At 29.0% G+C, this 19,238-nt stretch overlaps 3 protein-coding genes and 1 long non-coding RNA gene across 6 annotated transcripts in view; 2 read left to right on the forward strand and 2 right to left on the reverse strand.

The window, feature by feature from the left end:
• The window catches only part of LOC139093156 (furin-like protease 2), a 76,439-nt gene extending 66,420 nt beyond the window's left edge, over positions 1-10,019 (forward strand). For all 3 annotated transcript variants that reach the window (XM_070643762.1, XM_070643760.1, XM_070643763.1), the window contains 2 exons: positions 3,044-3,309; positions 7,744-10,019. In XM_070643762.1, the coding sequence (XP_070499863.1) occupies positions 3,044-3,309; positions 7,744-8,037 (560 nt within the window). In that variant the 3' untranslated portion in view covers positions 8,038-10,019. The remainder of the gene's footprint in view (positions 1-3,043; positions 3,310-7,743) is intronic.
• Positions 10,020-12,399: 2,380 nt separating this feature from the next.
• Positions 12,400-14,484, reverse strand: LOC139093251 (mitogen-activated protein kinase p38b-like). The gene is made up of 4 exons (XM_070643910.1): positions 14,238-14,484; positions 13,530-13,638; positions 13,027-13,453; positions 12,400-12,944 (listed from the first exon to the last, which is right to left on the reverse strand). The coding sequence occupies exons 1-4, from the start codon at positions 14,342-14,344 to the stop codon at positions 12,529-12,531; spliced, it is 1,059 nt and encodes a 352-aa protein (XP_070500011.1). The 5' UTR covers positions 14,345-14,484; the 3' UTR covers positions 12,400-12,528.
• Positions 14,485-14,983: 499 nt separating this feature from the next.
• Positions 14,984-17,332, forward strand: LOC139093446 (uncharacterized). Its single transcript, XR_011544691.1, has 2 exons — positions 14,984-15,342; positions 16,573-17,332. It is a non-coding gene; the product is annotated as an uncharacterized lncRNA (long non-coding RNA).
• Positions 17,046-18,847, reverse strand: LOC139093445 (alpha-tocopherol transfer protein-like). The gene is made up of 4 exons (XM_070644170.1): positions 18,566-18,847; positions 17,678-17,891; positions 17,358-17,605; positions 17,046-17,297 (listed from the first exon to the last, which is right to left on the reverse strand). The coding sequence occupies exons 1-4, from the start codon at positions 18,785-18,787 to the stop codon at positions 17,112-17,114; spliced, it is 870 nt and encodes a 289-aa protein (XP_070500271.1). The 5' UTR covers positions 18,788-18,847; the 3' UTR covers positions 17,046-17,111.
• Between the last annotated feature and the right edge of the window lie 391 nt (positions 18,848-19,238).

Consider the following 19,238-nt stretch of genomic DNA (forward strand, 5'->3'; position numbering starts at 1 on the left):
TTATCTTCCACTTACTCACTCCACAAATTGTCATGGCTTTACCATTAAAATGAAAATTTATTGTCGTTTTTAGGGGATTTGAAAAAAAAACTTTTCCTCTCTTTTTTTTCCATTCTTCTCTCTTTTGACTGCAGATTTGTTGTTGCTGATGCTGTTTTTCTCACAACAAACAGCAGTTGCCTTAGTTATCGTCGTCATCATCATGTACTATTTGTGAAATAAGAAAAATAGTTGAAATGCGATGAAAAGAAACGAAAGGAAGAAAAGTTAAAGAAAATTTCATTCTTTCTTATTCAGCTTTTGTTTGAGACACATTTTTCTTAGTTAAAGTTTGACAGCGAAAGATTTGTTTGAATCTTCACAATTAAAAGGAACAGACGGGAGCAAAATATTTTGACGACTGAGTGTATTCATTTTCTTTTCTTTGAAATGATTATTTTATATCTGGTTTATTCAACATAATCAAATTTAAAATTCTACTCACGCGACAATTTTCAATTATAATAATTGATTAAAAATATTTTGAAACTGAAGAAATGTGTTATTTACCTTATAAAGACTGAACACGGGACTTGAAAAAACTTTTCACTGCCAAAAATAGAAAAAAATCAATTTCAAGCATTAACCTTACCTAGTCGATGATGCTAAGGCAGCAGAAAAATTCTTATGAGAAACTTTTCTCTTTTTTTTATCTCACTTCCTTAATTTTTGCTATTGATACATGTCTTCCGAACTTTCTCTTGATAAAGAAATTTTCTTATCATTGAATAATAATGAAGACTAGGAAAGGGATGAGGAAGGAATGAGAAATAATTGAATTTGACATCGATTGATTCTTAAAGTTTTCTGGTCTAATTGAAACTTATTGAAATGGAAAAATTTAATACCGGATGGCAGGAAAAAGGAAAGGATGAATCGAAATCAGTCATGGGGGTAAATTTCACAAACTGAAAATTGACTATCAGACGTTCATTTTGTGTAATTATTGTCGGATGTTGATAGCTGATTGAGGATTATTAAATGGAATCAAGCGTAAATTTTTTATTACCTGAGTAGAATTAAAAATATATAGATGATATTTGTATAGCAACCGAGGGTTAGCATAAATTTCTCTTAGGGGCCGTTCACTTATTACGTTCGCTTTTTAGGGGGGGGGGGGTCTAGGATTTTGTAACAGACTCAACAAAAATATTTTTTTTGTAACGACATTTTGTAACAAGGGGGGGGGGGGAGGGGGGGTCTAGAAATTCGTTTTTTGCGTAACGTAATAAGTGAACGGCCCCTTATATGTTTTCAATAAAATTCCATCAATATATATGGAATTGCCAAAGGGGTCAACATCTCCAGAGCCAATCAATCAGTCAATTTGTTTCGTTCTTTTTCCGTTTTTAAAAATCATTCATTCTAGCCTTAAACGCTTAAATAATTTAAAGAAATATATTTTTTGGTTCAAAATTTCCCTATTCATTCGATATTATTCCAACCCACACGCTTACACCTGCAACATTTCCTTATACTTCTTCAAACTTATTTAAGGGAAAAAAATTTACATAAAATCGAAATGAAAATAAATTTGACAATAATAGATGATGTGGCAGGAAGTTTTTCCTCATTCAATTCATATTTCACACATACATATACTAATGCAAAAATTTACATAGACACCTTTTGTGCTTGAACCACTTCTTCCTTCCACATTCACATCATCACATCATCATGAAAAATATTTTTCTTTTCTTACTCCTTCCTTTTTTCATCGTATTTTACAAAACACAAAAAGTGGAAAAGTGGTGAGAAACACGAAACTCCTGCTGATGATGCCTGCCTTAGTTCCTCTACATGTCGAATATACTGTTTAAATTTTGTAGAAAACGAGGAAAATAAATGGCAGGATATCAATTTAACCTAAAGGCAATTGTGGTACCGAAGCATCAAAATTGTACATATTACATTGCCTCTTACGACAAGAGTAATATTAGCTGCAAAAGTAGCATAACAGCAATATTAATAAAATAATTTTATCCAATTGTCATATGCTCAAATTAGTTCATTCAAGTACATGATGTTTAAGAACAAGATTGATTTTAAAAATTGAAAAAAGTTATCCCAAGGGAGACGAGCAGTCGTGTGTAAAAGCTTTCCCACCCACAATCTTTAGTTTGACTACTTTTGACATTGGAAATAAGTGTTCAATTTCGCATATGTACTAAAAGTATGATCATACTTGTGTATGTGTGTATGCTAAAGATAAATAAAACTTCAAACCACATAGAAAAACAGCAACAACGACAATAGAAATCCGCATACAATATAACATGAAGGGTAATGGAAATAAAAAAAGAAGAAAATTTCAGAATTTTTCATCACATTGTCACCAGATTTTCTGTAACCCATTTTTCAGTTTGAGAAACCACGCGAGATATTGAAACAGCAAAAGCAGAAGCACTAGAATTTGTAACATTATAGATGTTAGGGAGGAAAAATATGCGCTGTTTTTGAAAAATAATCTTGGCATCTCAGACCGGATTTTTTTCATGTGTGACATAAATCTACACACACGTAGTTGTGTGCTTAAATACAGCTATGGCATGTGTGCAACACAAAATGTGATGAATTTTTCACTTTTAAATTCTTATGATTTTTTTTTTTGTTCAGCACCCCTGCTCGTTGCCATTGGCGATAAAATCAGAGAAACATGAAACAAACAATGTGAAAGATTTCAACTCTTTTAAACTGAATTTTGGAGTTTCCATACAATGTTCATATAAAATAAAGCTTTTTTGGTTTCAAGTGTTCTCTCATTTCCAAAAAAAGCTTTTCAATCTTTAACATAAAACTTTGTTTAATTTTTAGCTTTTTGATATAACTGAGCTAAATTAAATATGTTTGTAAGATGAGCGGATATAGTTGACATGTGTTAAAGCTTCAATTTCAAGCATATATAAAAATGTATTTAAAATATTTACTGCATCCATTAATCAATTGATTTATTGAACTTCCATAAAACTTTTATAAATCTCACTTTTTTTTATCACGAAAACAGGTGATTGCATAAATTCATCACCCGCTGGAAAGCGTCGCATTGCCGCTGAAAAACAATTATCGCAACTGACGGACGAGGGAAATTTATTTAACAGCAATAGCAACGATGCTGCTCTCATCGATGGTGGTGGTGGTTTAATGACCGCTGCCGATAGTGCAAGTACGATGGATCAAATTAAATCACCAGTGACATTTGTTGGAGTTGTTGCGGTGGCAATTTGCTCTGTTATTGTTATCATGTTTGTTACCATCTTTACTGTTCTACAGGTGAGTCTTAATGTAAAGAATGGACAATATGTTCAGGTAGTCTAGATCATGACATTTGACATATTGAATTAAAAAAAAGTAATAGTAGCTATAAAATAATGGAAATCGAAGAAGTATCCAGACAAATACATTCTATAGCTTATTATTTCTTTTAAAAAACTAGCAACTAGCTACATTACGTTCAATGAGAGTAAGCGGTAAAGATTTTTGATGCATTAAACCACATTGCATATCGATGAAAATGTCTCCATATAAACGTACACGTATGCTGATAAAAGAAGTATGGAGAATCTATTTGAAAAGAAGTGGAGGGTTAATGGAGCATGATGGACAGTAGTTTGTTTTCCAATTTCAATCTTTTGCACTATTTGCACGTCGTCATCCGGTAGAAAATGGAATGATGATGATGATGAGAAACTAGAATAAGAGAATGGGAAAATGCCCATCCAAACACATGTATAGTGCTTGTGATACGCTCATTGGATTTTCAATTTACTATCTTACATTCTATAGTAGCTCAATAGGTGCTTTTTGTATATTCCATAAGTACATTGTAAGAGGACATAGAGAACACAAACAGAGCGATTTAGAGAGTAAGGAGGAAATGAAAATGGACGGACGGAAAATTGTTTGTCCAAATCCTTTTTATATCCAAATATCAATAACCAATATCCTCTACTTTACTGCTTACTTTACTCACTTTCGTTTACATTCTGATGGGTGCTTTCATAGTTCTGTAATGACCTTTCTAAGGTACTTTTTATGCTTCATCATTTTATATTTCCATTTCCTTCATCTTTTTAAGGATTTCTTCAATGTATACATTTATTCTTACCTTCCTTACCATGTCGACAACAACGACAATGATGAGGTCAATTGTGGTAATAATAACAATAATAGAGATGATGTTGATAATTTGTTCCATTTAGATTTTTCTAAACCTTAATGTTGGTCCTTTCTTTTCCACTTCGCTTTGACGATTTAACGGATATTTTATGTCCATTTTGAACCCTTATTATTTGGATAGAAATCGTTAAGAATTTTAGAAATAATGTATTTTGGTAGATAAAAAATTTACATAATTTTAGAGAAAAAATTATTATTTATCTAGTTTTAATACCCCAAACATAATTCTTAATTTCACTACTTTTTCGTACAAACAAAACGAAGAGCTAATTGTCATAAATTTTAATTTCATTGCCCTACATTTATAACCCTCAAAATCCTTTCAATTATTAATTATATCTTCTATAGCGTGTTAAGTTTGAAGCTATAAAATAAGCTCGTTTCACTTTTATATTTTGTATCTTTTTTGGAAGGAATTTTTTTTACAGCATGGCAATAAAAAGTGAGAAAGAGCAAAAAATTTATCTCAATAGTTTCCTTCCTTTTGCCATTCATTTCATTTATTGTTGTTGTAATTTCTTATCATAAATCTTTATCCTTTACAATATTTTATGCCCTTTGTGCCTTACTATAAAATTTACTATTTCCATACATGAATCATTCACACAATTGGAAATGGCAAAATATTTCTCCAAGTTATCGATGCGTTAGAATTTCACATAAACGGAAATTGTCCTTTCCAATTTTCCTCATATTTTTCAAGCTTACTGTTTCCTGAAAAAATCTTAACTTGCAGCTTTTGTCCATGTGTCTTAATATTTTAAAACTTACTGAAAATGCGTTGCTTGAAGGCAGTCGTTCTTAAATTTTATGACATTTCCTTTTTTCATTCTACTACGATAGTGCTATTTGTAATGTCCCATCTAAATGGTAGCACGCACTATATGATGGAAAAAGAGAGAAAGAATGCATACATATATATGCTGGAAGTGTTTATTTTCCATTTCAATTCCTTTTATGTCTTAAACATTGTAAGTATTCATCGAATGTCGGATCTATAAAAACAATAAGCAGTAAAGTAGGGCGAAAAAATTGTTGAGAGATTCATTGGTGAAAGGGAATGAAAATGGTTGATGAAAAGAAGAAGGAAAAAGAAAATAACAATTTTATTTTGTGAAGTGTCGTCGTAAAGCGTTTGCAGCTATCGAAAGATTTCTCTCATTCTTAATACCGCTCATTCATTCATTCATCCGTTCTATCGTTATGTGTTATAACAGGCTGTAAACAGATGTATTTTCATTCGGTACACATACAACAATCAATCCACATTCAATGTACAATTTTTATATCGCTTAAGCTATTTCTCACGCCTTTACATCGATTTTGATATTTTTTTGAGGAATAAAAGAGAATGTTAAAGAGAGGAAAATTTCATTCTATTCTAGTTACGATAATGGCTTTTGTGTAACAATAACAGGAGATGAAAATGGATATTATTAAGAGATACCTTTCATTTGTGATCAGTCAGAAATTCTATATTTACCACAAAATTTGTTTACTCTTCTGATGTATAGCACTCAATGAAATTAAATACAAAATTGGTTAATATTCTATAGAAAAATAAAACTTAAATAAAGCAGTAAAGAAAAGTTCGCACATGTCGGGACAGCAAAGTGAACGTTGAGATAATTGCTGCTGCTGTTGCCTTTTTTCTTATAACATTTTCTCCTCCCATTCGAGTAACATCAACTTGACGTATCTGTTAAGAAAATTATTCGCCACTTAAAATCATAGCCACTTCAGCGCTCTCTTATTTCCTCCCACTTAGTTGTTGTTATTTGTATTTCTTGAACTTTGACATTCCACTTCATTTCTTATTCGTCTTCTTCATTGTTATTGTGGCATTGCTGGCGTTGATTAATTGTAAAAGACTCAAAAATGCTTAATGATAATTCTTTTGATTGCTTGACAAGATTTGGAATTCGGTGTTGTTCTTTTGAAATTCTATGGAATTTAACCAAAATTGTTTAATAATCTTTAATTTATTAGTGAGAAGCTTAAATATTCGAATTATTATTTATTTATTTGACTTGATTTCTTATAACTTTCTGAATTTTTTCAACGCATTAGAAATAAATTGAAAAGATTTAAATTTTTAAAAGTCTTTTGAATTTTATTCTCTTCACTTTAAAGAGAAAATGTGAGAAGAACCGTAAATTCCCACCGGCTCAATTTTCCTCATCGTTCATTCACTCACAATAACATTTTCAGCATATTTTTCGATGACTCGACATTTTGAATAATGCTATACGAAGAGAGGGTGAAAAGTTACCTTTTGTAAAATATTTTACTAATGTCGATAATTCATCGTTTGAGCCCAAATTGCACTCAATTTACATAATGAAATATTTAAAGAAAGATTGAGTAAAGGTCTCTTAAAATCTGAAGGTATTCTCTTAAGATTTATTTATGGACAACTTTTGTTGATGAATGCTTTTCTAACGAGCATGTGGTAATCAGATTAACTTGTATTGGCTCCTTATGGAAGCTTCAATTTTTTTGAAATATTCTGGCTTTAATGAAAATAAAATGTCAAGGATCTATGTTCCTTTATTTTAACTCCGACAGATTGCACAGCATCTATTTTAAAAACTGTCAAGAAATCAGAAAATGACAAGTTTCTTCACAGTTTATTCGTTAATGATGTCAATGTCTTGAAATATTTCATAGGGTCGACAATTTTCAATGTTACGTGTCATGAATTATGATGGACATCATGTATGAACGACTCCTTACATCCTAGATAGATATTGATGAAAAAAGTGACAAACTGAGATGTCAAATATTGAATACTAGAGTGTCCTTTTTCAACGTTAAGATTTCAATTCTCTCATGATTCTTTTCTTTAAGGGAGAAGAGAAAAAGGGTCTAAAATCATACAAAGCTTATTAAGATGTAGATATTGAGTTATCTCTTTTGTTTTTCTTGTGTGTTTTAATGGGTTGAAATATGTAAAAAATGCTACAGGCTATTACGAAATTTTCTTAAAACCAATTTTATGAATGATTTTCATGTCCACTGGAAAAAAATCAATTTGTAAATTTGATTTCAAAATCAACATTTAAAGAAGTCTTAAATTTCCTTCCGGAATTGTCTATTCCCATTAGAAAATAAAAGTCTAAAAATAAATAAGAGAAAATTGCTGAGAAAAGCAAGCAATTGCCATAGGGAGTAAAAGCAATTCGACACCATCTCATTGTCAGTATCATGATTTATTTAAGACAAAGGAGAAATAAAAATTTAAGGAAAAAGAAAAAAAAGGATTCCCTTTTGCGTTTATTTATTCAAAAGTGGTACTAAGTACACAACTGACCCTTTTGGTTTTTTTACTCTTTTTGTTTGAATATTCTTCCTTAAGATAATGGACTTTAATGTTGGTTTGTGTTCAAAGAACTGAAAGAAGAAATCTTTAAAGATACTTTTGCCTGAATTGTAGCTAATCAATTGTCAAATTTCATGAATGATATTGCTTCAATTGTCATAGTTATTGATATTAATGAAATTTTATTTCTGTTTCTTTAATTACAGAGGAGAAATCATAAGAATTCATTTACTGGCATTCGATATGACAAACTAAATGATCATGAACACATGAAGCCTTTAAAATTAGAATCAAGAAATACAAAATTAAGTATTCCTGCAGAGCATGAAGATCAAGAACACTCATCACGCTACGAAGATATGCTTGATGATGTAAATATAATGCAGCGTGATGAAGATGATGAAGACTATCATGAAGATGAGGAGACAAGATTTATCAGGACGGATAGGAAAAAATCAAGTAAACAATTATCTTATTACACATCATCTGAGCGAACATGATCATCAGTTAAACGACTCGAATCATCAGTAACAAAGACAAATTTCATAGAAACTTAGAAAATTATGTGAAAAAAAAAATTCTAAAGCTTTTTAGTTTTTCACAAAAAAAAAAATATAAATATAGACGAGCAAATGAAGAAAAACAAAATTCAACGTGCACTTTTTTTAAGAAACACACATCATCGAGCCTCAGAAAAATAAAATGCTGTTCAAAAGTGGGAAATTTTATGATAAAAATAAATTTTCCACTACTGATACCAATTAAAGGTAGACAAAAAACGAATAATTTTAAAACACAAAATCACGAGACATCAAACAACAAGTAAGAGAAATATCCCAAGGACAGTTCATGTTGCATGGAATTTTGACAGCCCCTGAACACATAATTTAATGCCATCTAAGTTGCTAGGTCTTGATATTTATTTATTAAAATATTTTGTTTTACAAAAAGTTTATTTAAAATTTCTAGTGAAAGCAAAATTTTTGAGGAAAAAAATCTGTGACTGTGGATTAATAATATAATTTAAAACTTTTTAATAGTGGATAAGTTGATTCAATTTACATCACAAAAAGAAAGTTTTCTGAGAGATATCAGTGGATATATATGTTTAAAAGTTGATTTCGTACTATCAAATTCCAAAATTTTAAAAATTTTGACTTAAAAATTGAAATCTCTCAGAAAAGTTTCTCTAGTAAAAACGTAGCATTTCTTTATAAAATATTATTATTGCTCTTTTTAATTATAGACTCAATATTATTATTTAATTACTTTTCACAATATTTTTTAATTAAATTTATCATTTGTATTGTTTCTTTTTTATTCAATTGGATTCACCTGAAAATTGTAAAAAAAAAATTCAAACAGACAAAATAAAAATAGCTTATCAAAAATGGGATGTAAGCATCTTAACTAGATGATTCTAAAATAAAGAAAATTCATCAAAAATGTTATAATTCAATTGGTTATCGATCCAGCAATATTTTATATCACCAAAATCTAGTTTAATCTGAATATTGCATTATTATAGGCTGTATACAAGATATATCTTATGTTTTGACAGATCTGCATACTTTGATTGTTTATGAATTTATTGTAATCCCTACGGCAGTTTGAAATGTAACATTTTTGATGGGAAAATTGAACGAAAAATGAGTAAACATGATTACCTAAAAACAGAAATTCTATAGAGTAATAAACCTTTTAAATTTAAATTAAAGTTAGTTTAATTTTTAATGTTATTAAGTTTACTAAAATATCTTGCATTTTAAAATTAAGATATTTTAGTAAATTTCAATAATCAATTTCAGCTCCAATTATTTTTATGTTAATATCTTTCCTTCTTTCTATTATCACAAATGACAAAAAAAAATAAAGATCTGTAAAAATGTTAAAATGAAATATTTCTTTTTAAACGACTATTATTGGAATAAAAAGAATGTTCTTTGACTTTATTTTATCTTAAACTCACATTTTTTATATCTTTAACTGAGCGATTGCATATGTCAGTGACGGATGAATGGATGTTTGTGAATGATTGTGAATGTATATTTGTTATTTTATGGTGAATTTGTGGTTTTTGTTATTTTGATTTTATTTTTTATGCAACAACAAAAAATGTTATGTATAGGATAATGTATAAAAAATGAAGAAATGATAAAGTGTTTTATTATTATTGAATTACCGTGAATTGTAAAAAAATGAAGGGAAAATGAATAAAAAGGATTATATATTGAAAATAAAGTTTTTTTCTAAAAAAATATATAAATCGAAAAATAAAAGCAAATAATGAGAAAATAAAATCAGAAATGACAAGTCTATTCGAATAAGTGATAAAAAACTTAAGAATGAAAAATTAGAGTTAAATTGAGAAATGTAACTACATTGATGAAAAAGATAAAATACCCACAAAAACTGAAACAAAGAATGGAAAATTATCGAATGGAAATAAAAGCATGAAATCATTATTTTATCATCAATTACAGACTTTCTTGTTTTATTTTTGTGGATTTTTTTTTACAGAATGAATAAGGTTCAAATGGAAACAATAAAAAAAAGTTAAATTTATTAAAAATTTCATTTAATAAAGTTTCACAGCTCATAAAAATATTTAATTTATATACACCTCCTGGCCCTGATTTCACAGTTTAAATAACAAATAAATTACTGAAATAAATAAATAAATACCATACATAGTTCATAAAAAATTCACCAAATTAATAAAAAAAATGAACCCAATCAGTCACTTTTTTACAATCAATTCATCATCAATTTTTAACTCATTAATTTTGTTTTTACTTCTTTGCAAACATTAAACTGCCAAAACTGATGTTATTTTTTAAATTACTGATTTTTCTGTAAATATATTAATGAGAAAATATTTAACGAAAAATTTCGTAAAATTGATTAAATGTAAGGTGGCCATCTGTTGTTCAATTCTCCGTTGGTCACAAAAATTTTCCTTTTAAAGGCTCGAGCCTTCACGACAGAAAATAATTCATTTAAAATTTAACTTCATTTTTATATTAAGACTCAATATTGCCCTAAAAGTTCTCCTATACTGCCTAACTTGAGAGTGTCTAATTAAATATTTTAATTCCGTTCTTTTCTTCCTCTTTTGAGTCTTTTCTATCAACTCATCTGAAAATATTACTTTATCCCAACAATAACAAGATCTAAAATCTGACAGGTTTTAAAAAATTTAATTTTTTTCTCTGAGATTTCCAGCACATTAAACGTTTAAAGTTTATTCTTTTATAAGGTAGGACAGGATTTTTATAAAAATGGGAAGTATAAATTTTGAAAGGTGAACAAAAAGGTATGACAAAGGATTTACATCAGTAGGAAAAAATTAATGCTGTATGTGTCTTCCTAATCTTGATGTCACTTTTGTGAGTTAAATGGAGTAAAAATTAAAACGGAACGAAATTTCCAGAATTTTAAATTAATTCCAAACCACAACAATATTTACAGTTCTTAAATGATGAAAAATCAGTGCTTATTTAACTTGAAATTTTTCATTTTGTGTAAATCAATTAAGTGAAGCCTTTAAAAGCTGCTTGTTGCTTTTCATAGCAATAAGAAATGGTAGAAGGAAATGTTTTCATTATCATCATTTAAAACCCTTCAAATCCCTCCTTCTGTTTTTGTTCCATTTTCATCATTTTTTCCCTCCCATCCTTGTGCATCATCTTAAGGAGCTCAAATACTTGCTGCTGAAAATGGGTCATTAAGAAATCATCAAGGCGGTAAAACAACAAAAAAAAATTATTTTGCTATGTGCGGAAGGAGAAATGAAAATATTTTTACTTCCCATCCATTGCTTTATAGAACTAGAAATTATAATAATTTTTTAGCCAATTTCTTACAATACAATGTTTAGTACTTTTGATTGTCTTAATATATAAGTACGGTCTATCATCACAGCTTATGATTTTCAGATTTAAAAAATTAGCCTTTCTGCATTTCTTTTAAGATGTTTTGAGGACGGAAAATACGCTTCAAATTATAATTTTTGTACATGCATTGCACACATTTTTCACCTCCTTCTGAAACTTGTGTTTGATGTTCGCTGGTTTTTCTTAATGTTTTCATACTTCTTTTTGCCATGTTTGTCTTTGTTGAAAGTTAAAGAAATAGAAAAGTATTCGTGAAAGCATGGCAAGAGAAGCATCGAAAAGGTTTCCTACATTTCAACCTACTTTACATTAACTTTTACATATTTCTTCTTACACTCTGCTAAGTATTTCATCGCAATGCTTTTCAACCAACACAAGATACACAAAAAGTATTCAAAATGAATGGAAGGAGAAAAAAGGGTTTCAATTTCCTTTTTCAATTCATTGTAGTGGTGAAATGCCGAAAATAAATGTTTTTAGATGCTCTTAACTCTCAACTGTGAATTGAATTTTCTTCTTATTCACTCATTTCATTTGATTTCTTCCTTCTTCATTGCTATTTCTGTTTTAAACGATGAGGGAATTTATGTGAATTTTTCTTCTTTTTTTACTCTGCTGTTTACAGATACCAGGAAAAAACATGAAAAGAACAAGCAAAATTGTTTTGAGGAAGATTGAAGAGGAAAGAAACAAAAAAATGTGAAAATGATGTAACAATTAACTAATTAACATGTTTTCAAGGTTTTTTTTCTCTCACCTGCTCAAACATTTTTGTGTCTTTGAGATACAGATTACTTTGCTGTAATTCAATGAATGTGAACCTTTTTTAACTAATTCAATGTTATGGAAAGATTAAAATTACTGATCAATATTTAATCTTAGAATTAAAGCGGTAAAGCATTACCCCTTAAATCTATGCATCCTGGAGGATTATATACTATGTTAAGCATATCAAAATAAAGTAGATTGTTTCTCATTTCGAAATGAAAAATTTATTCAACAAATCTTAATCTATAACAAAGTTCATTTCACACAAATGTCTTTCATAAAAACTTAAAATGAATCAAATAAATTTGATCTTATCAAAAAAGAAATTCAATCTTTCATTTCAACATTCTCCCTAAGAAGATTGATCCAATTTCCTTTATTATCCTCCGCATTCGAATCGCCATTTCCATCGTTGTAAATCTCTTCAAATGACATTTTGGGAACATTGTCAATGTCATCTTGTGGATATTTCTTAAAATAAGGATGCTTCAGTGCCTGTTTTATGTCATTTCTCTCGATTGGCTCGAGAATTAAAAGCCGTTCGAGGAAGTCGAGTGTATCATCATCATTACATTCATCAAATGCTCTTTTAAAGCTCCTTTTACGAAAATATGGTAAAGATCTTACATACTTTTCGCCTGTCATTAAGTTTTGTGTCAAAATGCAGAAATGGCAAGAGGGATTAAAGAAATCTTTTGATGGTGTTCCCACAAGTTCAAGGATTAATTTCAGTTGTTGAAGATCTGAAAACATTGGAAAGTTTTAAGAAATAAATATAGTCATTTGAACTATAATTCGCATTAATTTTATGGATTGTAAACTTACGGTCTCTTCCAGCAAAAATAATCCTCCCACATAGAAATTCAGCCATAATACATCCCAAACTCCATAAATCAACTCGTTCAGTTGCAGGTTTCCAAGCAAATAGTAATTCAGGTGCTCGATACCATTTCGTTAGTACATAGTCAGTTTCTTTGGGTTGTTCAGCATTTAAATCGATTAATTTTATACTCATGTCTTTATTTATTCCAACATCAGATGGTTTCAAATCACCATGCACAATGCCACAGGTGTGTAGATAGTTCAATGCATTTGCAATTTGAAATATTATGTATCGAATATCATCACTTTGTAATCGTTGTGCTCTGATTATATTATTTAAGTTATCATGCATTACTTCTGTCACAATATATAGCTTTGTATCCACATAAAATGAGTTCATGTATGAAATAATATTCTTGTGATTTAGATGCTGTATGAATAAATTAAATTGTATTGAAAATTAAATCATTGAGTAGAGTTCACAAATTAATTAATTGCTATATTACCTTCAGCATTTTCAACTCTCTTAATGCTTTCTTTGCTGTTTCACTATTGCTTAAATTCGACCATCTTTTAATCTCGACACATATTTTCTTTCTCTTGTCATAGCCCTCACTAGAGATTAGTAAAGCAATACAATTATTAACATTATCCGAAATACATTTAAGGTATGGTAAGGAAACATAGAGAACTAGTTTGATCAAGCAATTTCAGTTTGCGACATGCATAGTTTCAAAATTAATAAATTAATGACGATTCTGTTTTTATTTCCTAATTTCACATATTCTCTCTCATTCGTCACAACGTGCTGAATATTTACTACGAATTTTCACTTTTCATTTTATTTTCGTTTTTTTGACTATGGCGCGTAGAGGAGAATATAAGTAACTATCAACAAAATTTTTCTCATTTGATGTTTTTTTAAAAGTATCAAAAAATTAAGCTTGTGTCTTTTTAAACCAAAACACAATTAAATGCTTCACTTTTCATTTTAAAAATGTTCATTGCAAATTCTTTTTCATCATGTTTCTTCTTCAATTCCTTATTAATGTAAACAAAAACTGCTCTTTCATTTAATTAACTTTCACATAAATGAGTCGAGAGCTCTGTAGTAAATCAACGTCAAATTGATTTGTTCATGATTTTCATCAAATAATTAAAATTCGGAAAATGTTCAGAGTATTTTTTTTCAACGATACTTAGCAATACTTTACCAAAAAATTCCAAATGCTGATCGCCGTGAGAAATTGAGATTGTCATACCAATCGGGGAGATCCCATTCACTACGCAATACATTGACCTTGCGAAAATTATTTGTCATCACTTCCTCGTAAAATTTTTCTTTTTTATGTATATATATTTTTTATATTTTTGTTCACAGCACGAATTTTTCTTCTCTTCCTTCACATGAATGTGCAACTAAAAGTTATATCATGACGTTCCGTAGATGACTGAGAAAAACTTTTCAAAGAAATGAAAGTCCCAAGCGTAATTTTTTTCTCGCTCAGATCATGCTCACCGTTCCTCTTTTAAATTCAATGACTTCTTAGCACATCTTTTTAATTTTATAAGAAAATGTGAAATTTTTTCTAATATACGTTCGTTTTGTCTGGCTTAACCAAGCAACAAGAGAGAGAGAATTGCTTGAATGGCTTTCTAGTTAGCAGTGCTTGATTCAAAACATTGAAAATATCAAGAAAAATCTAAGCTCTAATTCTTGATACAGTCGTTTGAGCTCATATTGAACCATAAAAAATACGTTACCAGACCGCTTTAATGAAATCATTTCAAACTAGTTACATGATGATGCCGCATCTCGTAGCATATTGAGAAGAGGAAACGAGCGAGAGAATGAAATTTTTGCTTACTTTTTTTAAGAGAAGAAAAAGTAGAAAATTATTTGAATTATTTAAAGAATGTTTTACGTTTTTTCTCCTCAGTTATGCTTATTAATATTCATACTTGTGACATATTGACCACGAGTCAGTGTTTTCAGCTCAATGGCAGAATTTTTAGTGGAATAAACAAGATCGTAAATTTATATTTGAAGAGGTTTGAAAACTTATCTAGACAAGGACCATGTCTAGAAAATCAAAGTTATTAGCATATTTAAAATCTTATAAGCCCAGGTATAACCTCAAATGGATCCACAAAATTTCCGGAAAATCTTAAAAATTCCTTTGTTAATCTCAGTTCAATTCGATCAAAAGTCAAAAAGCATTATTCTTCTTTGCTTTTTCACTTTCATTTCCATCATCCTAAAAGTCTCTAGACGATAAAACGTGACTACTTCCATTAAGTATAAGCACACAATTTGACGTAAGTATAAATATTATATGAGAAAGAAAGATTAAAGTGAGAAAAGAGAAAGAAATTAAAAGAGAAATTGTGTAGCAATAAAATCATCACGTGCCATATGTCAGTCAGTCAGTTCCTATTCTCATGACACAATGGGATGAAAATTGTAATATTGTGTAAATTTCAGCATCCATAGAACATACTTCAAGTGGGAATTCAAAATTTCAGAGGCAATTTCGAACAATATGTAGATGTTAATCCTTAAGGAGGAAGTTTTATGTCTATTTCAAATTTCTCCATTAGGAAAATTGTGTTTATTTATCTAATTGCCAAATAGTTAGTCTTTGAGGAATAAGATTTAAATCTTAAGAAGACAACAAAGCCAATTGAAATCATATTACAACCTCATTACTTTCCATAAGTGCGTTCTTGATGATTATAAGCACTGTTATAAGAAAATTGTCAAAATATACCAATTCGAGTGGTTTGAGTGCTTCTAAAAACTCTTTAAAATGCTCGAAAATTTTAAAAAATTCATTGTAGGTGTACCTTGTAACTAACATTAACCCCGTAAATTTACATGAATAATAATCAACACCTACAAGCAATATAATTAGAGGTATAGCAACAGCATTGATTTAATTAGTTTATATCTATTTTTAATCTTCATTAGTATCATCATAGATATTAATCTCATTAATTCGATGCTAGAATAATCTTTAGCAGTTGTAGATAAAGTAAAGAGTGAAGAAAAGAAGAAGAAAATTTGAATCATCTCGAAAATAAATAGAATGAAAAATGGGAAAATTAATGTTTCAATTTCACGTATCAGCGACGAACTGAGAAGAAAATGAGTAATCTTAGTAGGAGAAAGAAAACGAGTTTATGTAAAGATATTTGAAGCATTAGAACTGTATGTATTATACATTTTAATGAAGCTGATTTCTGTAAAGCATCTACTTTTTAAAGTACTAGTCATATTTTCTAGATTTGGTAATAATACGCCTACACCTAATTTGCTTATAACAGAGCCAAAATGATTAAAATCATGAAACTCTTTATTTAAAAAATATGATTAAATATTTTCTTCTTAGAATGAAAATGAGGAAAAATTTTAATTAGCTTGTTGCTGAATAAACTCAATTTCGATGCTTAAAAAGAAACACACACAAAATATTTTCTTTTCTTCTCGTTCTTCCTCTTATTTAAATTTCATTTCATTAAAGAGAGATTTTTCTCTTTTTTTCCTAGCTTTGCTGAAAGAAAGAAAAAAATTACACGAGGTTATTTTGTTTTTCATCTCGGAAAAAAGAAGCAAAAAATGGAAAAATCTAAATCAAGTGGAATTTTATTACCTTCATTGATTTTTGGGCATTTTTTTCTCATAAATTTGCCTTCATGCGATTTATGTTTCTTAAATCTGTTTAGATATTTTTAAAATTTTGTAGAGTTGTAATGAAGCGATTGTACGAATATCTAGCTAGTGTGCCCACATATATATTAATCTTTTTAACATTTCGACTAAAATGTTTGATCAATTTACTAATTTGTTGCAAATCTACATAGATCAGCTTAATTTTCATAATTTTGAAAAATATCGAACATGACAGATGTTCCCATTAATTTTAATTAACTAAAACTATGGAAATCATTAACAGTTTCCTTTAAAAACGGATTCATTAAACGGAAGATGAAATCATTATACAGATTTAAAAACAAAAATGTTAAAATATAAAATTTTAGAAAACTTTATTTCATTGCTGACAATTTGTAACATTGCAATTGCTCATTTATTTTAAGTCTTTGAATCCAACGTCCTTGTATTTCAAGAAGTAATCATTGTACTTTTCAACAACTGGATACCAATCTTTTCCAGAGTAATTAATTTCAGGCATAGTTCCGCCGTAGTTTTTAGGCAAGTTTTCAGCTGGAATGAATTTATGAAGTTTTTTCATGTCATCACCATGGAAATGAATCTATAAATAAATTTTAAAATTTAATGAACATTCAACATTTTTTGATTTCATTTTACGTACACGTTTCTTTAATTTTTCTTGGAGGAAAGGCTTCATTAGAGCCCATACCATCTCAAAAATTAATGGTTGCTTGACAAAGTGAATTTCCTTAATTCTCAATGGCATTGCATACTGAATAAAGTTCAAAAGACGTTGAATTGAACTTGGTGACATGGCTTTAATCTGTTTCATTCCAAGACCTTCAAAATCATAAATGACAACACAGCCACAGATTTGTGAGGTTTTTTCCAGCTGTGCGATAATATGAACTAAAACAATTTTTATAAAATCATTAAACAGTCAAACCTTTGAGGAACTTCAATGATTCAATAATAACTTACGCATATAGAACATCCTAAACAAACAATCATAAGATATTGAATCAGGATTCCAAATCTTTCCACCACTGACAACAAGCATGCGGCGATTCTTATGGTCTTTGTTAGTCAATATATTGACTAGATTGCCTTCATTAAATGGACCTTTTTCTTGTTCAGGCATCAAGTCTTTCAACAATTTCCAGTGATCCTTGCGGAATTCAGCAATCTGACGAATCTATAAGGTTTTGTAAATCTTTGTTTATTTATTTAGTTTTTTGGTGTTTATTTGTAATTTCACGTGGAGTTTTTAATCTAAGATTATGAATAAGCTCATTGACTTTAGTTTATTGGTGTTTGTTATCAATTTCTTAAAGTTTCAAAGTTATCTATTATGTCACAAATGGGTTTTTTGTTTGGTAAATAAACTAAGATAAGATAAACATGACAACACGAAGTTAAATCTTTTGATCTTTTGTAGAATTGCATTATCTAGATAGATATCAATTTAGGGAAATTCCTGAACAATTAAGAACTATTAATTTGAATTTAATTAAATTAGTTTTGATTCAAAAACATCTATTGCTGGATTAATTGAGTTATATAATATTTAAATCTATTTTTAGAATGCACAATTTGATAAATATTGAACTTTGGTGCAATGATAAAGTACGATAATTTGTTATCAGATTAATCACTTCAAACATAATAAACAAGTTGCTTATTTTTTGAATTAAAAGCTTCAATAAAGTCATTTTAAAGCTAGACTTATTTTCTTTGCATTCAAATTTGATAGACCGTATATAATTGGAAAACTTTGCCCTTTTGATAAGATAAATAAAGTGCTTTTACCTTTCTTAATTTAGATTACTGTGGAAAATACGATAAATACAAAGTAAATAAATTTCTCACCAATTTCATGGCACTTTCAGGATACCAATGAGTTGTTCTCAAAACCGGAATCAAAAATTCATCTTCATCACAATAGTATATATCACTATTATTCTTCAATAACTCTCTCAACTCTGCTAATCCCTTTGCACGGATCTCAGGTGTTTCTCTAATATCTCTTTCGGCAATCGCCAAAAGTTCTGGAGTCTCTGGACTCACATCAATATCGAAAACGTTAGACATATTGGATTCTGATGATTTTTAAGAGAACCGTAACCACTGATTCCTGACTGAACACTGGTAAATTTCTATGAAAAATGATTTATTTTATTTTAAAAGCGAAAGTAAGTACTTAAAAGATAAGAAGGAAATCCATTGTGAAGATAAAATTTATCAACTGCCAAAATCATTGCTCATGTACTTGTAAAAGAAAAGAGAATAAAATTTGGACACACAATATACTTTTTTAATAATTTTATTTTGATACGCGTTTTCCTTTATGTGATCTTTTATGTATTGCTAATCCACCCAATTTTGCAAATCTTAAATCACAATGGTTGCATTTGTATTTACGGGAATCTGAAAATATTTAAAATTTTAGTTATTTGTCAATGATTTTTAGCAAAAAGAATACTTACCATCATGAAATATCAAGTGCCTAGCTAAATCTGAACGAAAATCAAAGTTTTTATTA

The sequence above is a fragment of the Chironomus tepperi genome, unplaced genomic scaffold (genome assembly GCF_022539635.2).
Source record: "Chironomus tepperi strain 1889 unplaced genomic scaffold, CSIRO-AGI_Ctep_v1 contig_335, whole genome shotgun sequence".
Lineage (NCBI taxonomy): Eukaryota > Metazoa > Arthropoda > Insecta > Diptera > Chironomidae > Chironomus > Chironomus tepperi.

Coding starts and splice junctions, on each gene's coding strand:
- LOC139093251 (XM_070643910.1), bottom strand. CDS start 14,344: ATGACAAATAATTTTCGCAAGGTCAATGTATTGCGTAGTGAATGGGAT. Junction 13,639..14,237: donor TCAGCATTTGGAATTTTTTG/GTAAAGTATTGC, acceptor ACTAATCTCTAG/TGAGGGCTATGACAAGAGAA. Junction 12,945..13,026: donor TATTTTTGCTGGAAGAGACC/GTAAGTTTACAA, acceptor CAATGTTTTCAG/ATCTTCAACAACTGAAATTA.
- LOC139093445 (XM_070644170.1), bottom strand. CDS start 18,787: ATGTCTAACGTTTTCGATATTGATGTGAGTCCAGAGACTCCAGAACTT. Junction 17,606..17,677: donor GTTTAGGATGTTCTATATGC/GTAAGTTATTAT, acceptor AAATTGTTTTAG/TTCATATTATCGCACAGCTG. Junction 17,298..17,357: donor AAGAAAAATTAAAGAAACGT/GTACGTAAAATG, acceptor ATTTATTTATAG/ATTCATTTCCATGGTGATGA.